General features: G+C 24.8%; 4 protein-coding genes across 4 annotated transcripts in view; 1 reads left to right on the top strand and 3 right to left on the bottom strand.

The window, feature by feature from the left end:
* Window positions 1–4,341: 4,341 nt before the first annotated feature.
* On the bottom strand, window positions 4,342–5,028 carry EHI_039490 (uncharacterized protein; the record flags this gene model as incomplete). The annotated part of the gene is made up of 1 exon (XM_001913972.1): window positions 4,342–5,028. One exon carries the CDS (start codon window positions 5,026–5,028, stop codon window positions 4,342–4,344), a length of 687 nt encoding a protein of 228 aa, XP_001914007.1.
* A 175-nt stretch (window positions 5,029–5,203) lies between these two features.
* EHI_039480 (Rho guanine nucleotide exchange factor, putative) lies at window positions 5,204–7,711 on the top strand (the record flags this gene model as incomplete). Its single annotated transcript, XM_648676.1, has 1 exon — window positions 5,204–7,711. One exon carries the CDS (start codon window positions 5,204–5,206, stop codon window positions 7,709–7,711), a length of 2,508 nt encoding a protein of 835 aa, XP_653768.1.
* Window positions 7,712–8,665: 954 nt separating this feature from the next.
* EHI_039470 (pumilio family RNA-binding protein) lies at window positions 8,666–9,007 on the bottom strand (the record flags this gene model as incomplete). The annotated part of the gene is made up of 1 exon (XM_001913971.1): window positions 8,666–9,007. The coding sequence occupies one exon, from the start codon at window positions 9,005–9,007 to the stop codon at window positions 8,666–8,668; it is 342 nt and encodes a 113-aa protein (XP_001914006.1).
* A 74-nt stretch (window positions 9,008–9,081) lies between these two features.
* Window positions 9,082–9,108, bottom strand: part of EHI_039360 (pumilio family RNA-binding protein) — a gene marked incomplete at both ends in the record, with an annotated part of 789 nt that continues 762 nt past the window's right edge. The window contains one exon of the mRNA XM_001913970.1: window positions 9,082–9,108. This exon is cut by the window's right edge and continues 762 nt beyond it. Within this exon, the coding sequence (XP_001914005.1) occupies window positions 9,082–9,108 (27 nt within the window).

Raw genomic sequence — 9,108 nt, 5'->3', positions numbered from 1 at the left:
CAATAAAAGTGTCTAATTTAATGATGTAAAATGATTAACAATATTTTATTAATGAAAAATATTTTACTCTCTTTATGTTTATTATTTATGTGTATAACTTCAACATGATGTTTATTATATAATCAATCATATGTGTTATGTTATTATAACATATAATAAGTGATAAAATATAAATGAAAATGATATGAATATATGATATAGAATATAAAAACAAAAGAATAATAAGAATAAATGATAAATAAAACGAGAAATGATAATCAATGATATAATAATAAAATCAAAATATAAAAGATAAAATTAATATTAATATAAAACAAAAGAGAATAAATATAAAATGAAAATAGATATAAATGATAATAATATAAAAATGATAAAGATGAATAAACAAATACAACTAAATAGAAAAGAATAACAATAAGAAAATCTAAATAATATAAATAGAAAAATAATAAAATAATAGAATATAATAATAAAATAATAAGAATAATATACATATTATAAATAATATAAACAGAGAAATAAATATATAAAAATACGATAGATAAATAACATATAAAGAAAAGAATATAAATAATTAAAATAATTAAATGTGATTCATCAAATCATTTATTTCATTAATATTTCATACAAAATGAATAGAAATGATTATAAAATATAAACATAAATATTTACATATTCTGTATTTATCATACTTTTTATTTATTTTTATTTGTTAGGAGCAAAATATAATAAATGGAATATTCTATTGATGCAAATTTTTTTGCATCTTTTTTCATTTTTGTAAATTATTTAGATGCATTTTTTCTTTGCTAATTTTCGTACCCGTACAAACTTTTACCTGGATATTGTTATTAATTTAATTTATGAAATAAAAAATATAATTGAATATTCTCTAAAATAAAATTAACAAACTAAATTATTTGATACAGAGATATTAAAATAATATTATTAAATATCAATAGATCAAAAGTTATTAGTCAGTACTATAACAAACACATTATATTAAAATCATGGTAATTTTATTATTTGATTATCCAACAAATCTTGATCATATTAAAATATAATAAAATACTAGATATAACTACAGATAGATTGATAAAATTAATATAACTAAAAGATTAATATTAAACGTGTTTTTTTTTCAATTCATTGAGTAACACATCCAGAAAATATCAAAATAACCAATCAACTAAAATTTAAATAAATATAATCAAAGAATTAAAATAAATGATACTAATAATATGTTTAATGTTTTGTAAACTTTCCATATTAATTAAACATAATATAACACGAGATTATATGCTTATTCTTGAAATAACAAATTAGAATAGAAATAAAATTTATTGAAGCTAAATAAGTAATGAATAACTCTATATTTTACTATTTAAATAAATATATGATTACTCTTTTATATACAAACCCATCTGTTTTTTCTTTTCATATTCACTTCTTTTCTGTAAAAATGTCATTACATTATTTTTAAAAGTATTATAATAATGAACAAAGACACTGTCTGGAAAAGATATGAATAGAAGTAAAACACTTATAATTCATTTTAATGTTATAGAAAAAAAGACTTTCATATAATATATAAATATCCACCTAAAAAAACATTAACCCATTGACTATTTATTATTATTCTTCATTGTTAATTGATGTATTGTGTGTTTATGTTATGTCTTGATTGTGTTTTTATATTCTTATGATTAATTTTATGTATTAAAAATCAGAAAATACTATATTCTAATAACTATAAAATTAGACTAAATAAATAAAATCTGTAAAGTTTGAAACAAAATTATTGTTATATAAAGAGAGACAATATCCAATAACTTTATCATACCACCAAAAAGAAATAACATAATCATTAGACTTTATGATATTTAATTAATTTTATCATTTGTAAGGCGTTGTGGTTATGGTTTATGAACATGTTAATAGTTGAAAACCAAAACACTTAAACCATTGGGTTTAAAGCATCTGAGAAATGACAATCCTTCTTGGTGTAAACATTTTCTTTCCACACAATGTATTGCTAATTCCATTACAGTTGATGAAGTTTTGCCTGCAATAAGACTTCGACTTATTATTGCCTTTGTATACAAAAATATCCAATCCATCCCCAAGCAAGAATAAAAAGTTATCGGATTTAGTTCCCAGATTGAATGTTTTTTTGTTTTGTTTTAAAGGGAATTTCATCATATTACTTAACCCACCATTAGACCTTAACGAAAACAAAAATGCTTTTTGGTCTTTCATCCAATTTCCAATTACGTTGATTTTAGCATCAATATATCCTCCAAACTTATTTCCATTTGTGTCTTCTATAACAAACAAAATATGCTCTTTCCCAATTAACATTTTGTCACAAACAGATGTTCTCTGATTCCAGTCAGAGACATATGAATCAAATAATACACCTCCTACCTTTCTATTTGTCCATTCTTCAAACTGTTTCATTTCTTTAATTCTTAATTGTTCTTCTGTCTCTTGACAACATTGTTTTTTCTTTTCTTCTTCTTTTTTCTTAGCTTCTTCTTGTAACATCTTCATTTTATACTCCTTTTTCCTCTTTTGTTTCTCTTCTTTCTTCTTTTGTCTTTCTTCTTTTATTTTATTTTCTACACAAACATTGAGATGTGTTTCCCACTCTAATTTCTTTTCCCTGTATTGTTTTTCTATTGCATTAATCTGTGTTTGAAGTGGTTTAATAAGTTCCTTCTTTTTTCGTTTCTCAAGTTCAATGATTTTCTTTATTACTTCATTCATTGATTTACCTACTACTTCTTCATCATTTTTACACCTATTTAATATTCCTTCTATGACACACCATAAACTTTCAACTCTTTGCATTGCCTCTTTCCCCTTTTCTACTACTAATTTCCTTCTTCGTTCCACCTCGTCTAATCTATCAAATATTCCTTCTCCTCGTTTGATTGCTTGCTCAACTGGTTCATTTGGCATAACTTGGAACGTCTCATTTCTGATACTGTCTACATAATATTTGTATTGTACTATCACTTCTTGAACTGATGCTTCGAGCCATGGGATTTCTTCAACAATGTGTACACTTCCTTGGGTGGTTGTTACTTGTGTCATCTCTTTTGTGTTTGTGAGTTTAATGGGGGTATAAGAATGAGTTTATTTAAAAAAAACACAAAAAGAAAATTTCAAGAATTGCATCACTCCAATAATGTGATTTATTTTTTTCATCACAAACCTTGAAATAATCAAAAAAATACTCATTGAAATAACTATACAAATCACATCTTCATGAAACATTACTTATGCCATAAACGACTAAATAATACCACAAATTATACAGAAAACATCATTGTTGTTTGAGGAATTTAAAGTTAATGTCATAAAACGAATGAGATGATATTGTCATATCAAAAAAGAATCAACTCAAAATCTCATCCTCATTGTTATTCATTCAATTTATATCACAACACTGTATTTCTCAAACAACTCTTAGACTCTTTATTTGCAAACAGCAAATGAAATACACATACTTTGAAGATAAAGAAGATTTTCATTTTTTATACCTAAGTATCAAGCATACCAAATTACATACAAATTAGTAATTAATTCTCACTAAAAAACATAAGACTTTATTATCACTTGATCTTTAATATGAATTATAATTTTTCCTTTTGATATGAGTTTTTATAAAGTTAGTATATCTCCTAAGGTTGTGTAAGAGTCAGTCTTTTCATAAGAATCACCGTTTTCCTTTTATAGATTAATGGAATTCATGAATTACAAAACAGTAATAGAAAGTATTTATGTTATTTATATTTTAATTAGAGTTTTGTTATAGAACAAAACAGAATATCTCAATATAAAAACTGTAATTTAATTGCAAATACCTACATTTGTTAAATGGTTATTATTTAAGTTGCTATAATTTAATACGAGCATAGCAATTAATATTATGTAATTTGGTAATAATACATTTCATTATATTTCCCACTAACTTACAAATGTTATAAAATTTAGAAGAAAAACTGTAAGTATTTTTATTTGCAAATTATTAAGTATAATATAATTCTATTATCAATAATAAGTACTACAAAGTAATTTTTTTTTAGTCAGATTTGATTCATTATTAAAATTATAAAACATTTTCATTTATGTTAATTACTTTTGAATTTAAAATGATAAAACAAAAGTAAAAAAAAGATTAAAAGGAATTTTAATTTTGTTTTAAGGGAAAAGGAATGTAGATCAGTTAGTTACAAGTTAATAAAAGAATAAGTTGTTAAGCATAATAAAACTAAATTCATTCAATGAGAATTAAAAAAAAACAAATAAAATGAAACATCATTTATTTAACAATTAATTTTTTTTAAATAATTTTAATAAGTGAAAATGAAGATAAATCAAAAATTCAATTGAAGAATGATATGGAGTATAATGTTTATGAATGTCTTCTTCAAACCATTTCATTACGTATTTACCATGAGGAAAAGAAATTCCCATTTTAATTGTTCCTTCAAATAATTTAATTTCTTTAACAACTGGAGAATCATTTAAGCAGTCATTAGCTTTATAAAAGCGAAGTATATTACCAGAAGTAATAGAATGTTTTTTAAAAGTGAGAATGATAGTATCTTCATTAATAGTATAAAGAATTTCTTTATTTTCAGTTAAAGGTACATTTAAAATTTGATAAATTTCATGATTACCACAAAAGAATTTAATATCAATATTACCAAATTCTTGTGATAATTTAAAAGTTGAAAGAATTACTTGAGAATTATTACTTTTAATTGTTGTATATTGAAAATAAGAATGTTCTCCATGAATGTATAAATAAATATAACAATCTTCATTAATACAAAACTCTGATTTTACTGTTAAAGTACCTTCTTGGATTGAAACAATTTCCATAATTTTAGTATGCTGTGGGTAATAATAATTTGATTTATCAATTAAATTAATAGAATTAATTTCTTTAGTTACTGAATCAAATAATTTTTGAAGTTCATCTGTAGGTGTTCTGTTTTGAAGAGAAAACATCATTAAAAAATAAATAGTTTTTTTTTATTTCTTTTACTTTGAAAATTAGAATTATCATTTTTGAATCGTTTTATTTAAAGAACATCCCAATAAAAATACACTAACGAAATAATAAAAATAAGAAGTTACTCATGTTTCTATTTATTTTTTTTTATTTTAAAGAAGAACTGGATTTGAAATGATTATGTCACTTCAAAACTGCCTCATAAAACAATTATCTGAACAACAAGAAAAAGTCTTTCAAAGGATTTTTGATATCCTTCATAATGATGATACTTATGGTAGAGGATTGGATATTATTAATGAAAGATTAGAACAACCAGCATTTAGAGAAATGTTGTATTGCGCTCATTCTGGGTTTATTTCCCATTTAATCTGTTGTCCTCATCTTGAGGATTGGACATCAATTTGTATTTGTGTTATTCATATTTTAGATGATCTCTTTACATCTTCTTCTTTTGCTGAGTATTCTATTTTATATGACCGTCAATTAATTGGTGGATTAACTGATGCTCTTAATTCTTCTTTTGCAATGTCAAGTACTCAAGTACAAGAATTATTACATTTTATAGCTAATATTATTTATGATAATACAAATGTTATAGATAGCTTTAATCCTTTATTATCACCATTAATGGCTATTGTTGAACCATCAAACCAAAACAGGATATTAGCTTCTTCTACAATTACTAATATCATTCAACCAACAAATTCTCGTGGACAAGTAATGTTTCTTAAGGCTCATGGTATTGAAAAAGCAGTCCAAATGCTTACTTCTTCAGATGAATTTGAAAATATTACTGGATGTAAATTATTGTATCAGTTACTTATTCAACCTGATGAAAGAATCCGTTCAGTTTTTGTTAAAATATTATTTGCTCAAGAATTATTTTTGCCAACAATGACTTCTTTAATGTCTAGAGCAAAAGGAGAACTTGCTGAATTATTAATGGCAATTACTTATGGAATTTCATTAGTTCGTGGTCATGAGTTAGAATTTCTTGAGTCTGGTCTTATTTATGAATTATTTAATTATCTTGATTATCCATTTAATGAGCAAACAACACAACAAAGTTTTACTTGGGCTGTTAATGCATTATTTAGTTGTTTATATGAAAAAAGGTTATATCCTCATATGAAGATGGTTGGGTTAACTGATAAAATTACTAATTTACTCAAACACTATCAAGAGTTTGATACTCAAATTGTATCTTCATTGTTTGGTATTGTTAGGTATTTAATTTCTTATGAAGGAATTCAAATGGAGTTTATGGTTTTAGATTGTGTTCATGCAATTGATACAATTTGTCAAGACTCTAAAATTGGTCTTTCAACAAAAGCCATAGGAAAATCAATTATTCAAGTATTGAACAATGATAAAAATATTGAATTACTTAAAAAAATTAAGGAAACTATGGCAGTTCCAACTCCTGAAGCTAAAAGAACAGAATCTGAAAGACTTCTTGTTGTTGCTAAACAAGCACAACAAGAACAACACCAAGAACAAGAAGTTGAAAAATCAACACAAACAGATTTGAAATTTAAACTTGGTATCAATGATCATACTGGGGCTAATACTAGAAGATCAATTATTGGTAGTAATAGAACCCATCTTCCTTCTGTTGCACAAAGTGCTCCTGTTATGAAGAAATCAAATAGAATGTCTGTTACTGATCTTAAAACTTTGTTGGGTCAATCTAATCCTAATGAAGAACAAATGAAAATCCTTTCTGAATTTAACTTAAAGAAAGCTAAACGATTCCACATCATTCAAGAAATGTATACAACAGAAAAAACATATGTTGAGTCTATGAAACAATGTTTAGATGTTATGCTCCCATTTTTCCAACAAAACCTTCCAGAAGATGTTGACACATTATTCTCTAACTTTAAAGACGTTTACGAGATTCATACACGTTTATTTAAGAAAATATCTGAGAGATGGTTAAGCCAAAAAGAAGAGGCATTTGTTTCTATTGCAGATATTTTCATTGATTTTTTCAACTGGAAAGAAGTGTATGATGCTTATGCTCGTTATCTTGTTGAAGCAGATGATGGTATTCAATTTGATTTTAGTGAGAAGCCTAAAATTATCAAAGACCAACTTACAACTTGGGCAGGACAATGTTTGATTCTTGCTAACTTTTTAATTCTTCCAGTTCAACGTTTACCACGTTATGTTTTACTACTGGAGTCATTATTAAAAGCCACTCCTCCAATTGAAGAGTATGATTATTTGAAACAAGCATTAGATGATGGTCGTGGATTAACAGTAAAACTTAATTCAGCTAAAAAGATTATTCAAGATAAGAAGTTTCTTAGTCATTATAACGACGTTATTATTGGAATTGAACCAAATTCACAACGACAATTTATTAGAGAAGGTACACTAAACATCAAAGAAAAATCTAAAGCTATCTATCAATGTGTCTTAATGTCAGATGCATTCTTTGTTTTAACCCAAAGTAAGAAAAATAAAAAGTTGTACGACATTAAGTTTGTCTGTAAGAAAGGTGATTGTCACTTAGTCGATAACAAGAAAATGAAAAAGATTAAAGATATTACTGATGTTATTACTTTTGCTATCCCAGATGGAAAAAAAGAAAAGACAATATCACTACTCTTCGGGTTTGGTTCTGATTTTGAAGGATGGTCTTCATCTATCAATTCTGTTTTCAGAACATGATATTTTTATTCTTCAATTTATTTTCTTACAACTATTTTTTTCGTTATTCTTTTTTTTTGATATTTCTATTTTTATTGAATCTTTTTTTCGAGTTTTCTAAGGTTATAATTTTTATTAACCTTAGTGTGTCTCACTTTAAATGATTTGTAACAACTTATTATTGCTGTTACTTATATATGAGTAGTATTTTATGAAAAGAATGACAGCAATTCTTGAACACGTTATTTAATCCTACTCATTCTAAAATTACTTCATACCAATATTAATAGAGGCATGTGTTGTTTCTTCAAAGAATTTTCAACTAACTGTACTAGTCTCAGCTTTTTGTTGTATTGGTCAACCATTTAAACACAAGTAATAAAGTTAATCATTTTCAAATACATTTCTTTTGTTTATTTTTTCTTTATGTTATAGACTCTTTCTATTTTTAAATCTAATCTAATTCTCTACAACAATAACCAAATTCATAACACTAAACTTTCTTTTTTTTCTATGTTTCTATATATATATTTTTTTTAAAAACAAGTCTCTTTCTCTTAACTTTCTTTTGTCAACATTGTAAATTTAACTTTCTTTATTCACTTTGGTTACAAACGTCACAAAATTTTAATTTTCTATCAAAAACTTTGCATTATATTGATAGTGGTTATGACACTTCATTTTCTAATCAACTCAAGAATCTTTAATAAAATAATTGGAACTGTAACGTTCAGGAAATACATAGATATGGTGTTGTTACTTCAACCAAGAATTGTCAAAAAAAATTATTGTTAAAAAACCTCACCATATTACAGTAGTTCTGAACAATAATCAGAGTATCAAGAAGATAAATTTTGGTTGTAAAAAATTAGAATAAAACATAGACTTTATTGTTTTTTGGAAAAAAAATACTTTAGTGACATTATGATAACAAAGATGAAGATTACTTTAAAAACAATGAGTAGAATTAAAGAATTATTTTGTGAATGATTGTAAAAGTTTCTTCTCGACATGATATGAGAATTGACTGTTTGAAGGGATTAGAGGAATAATTTGATGAGCCATTTCTTCTTTTGTCTTTTCTGGAAGAGCATCAAGGAATGCTTGAATGACAAAATTTCCATATTGATCTTCAACTAATGCATCAAGAGATTCAGGTTGTGATAATATATCAAGTAATGGTTGTCTTTCATTTTCTGTTGAACATTTCAAACACTTTTCAACTACATTTGAACTAAACTTTTGTTTAGAATAAAATACAACATCATCTTTAATTTTTTGAATAATGTCTGAAATAATTGTTGGGTCATTTTCCATCAAATGTTGAATAACAAAATTACCATATTGGTCTTGTATTAAATCACAACAGTTTGAAAGAAGTTGTGGTTTAATTAAATTAATTTGTTGAATTGTTGAAT

Source organism: Entamoeba histolytica, genomic scaffold (assembly GCF_000208925.1).
Source record: "Entamoeba histolytica HM-1:IMSS scf_1104750516873 genomic scaffold, whole genome shotgun sequence".
Classification (NCBI taxonomy): Eukaryota; Evosea; order Mastigamoebida; family Endamoebidae; genus Entamoeba; species Entamoeba histolytica.
This window is presented reverse-complemented; position numbering and strand designations above follow the sequence as displayed.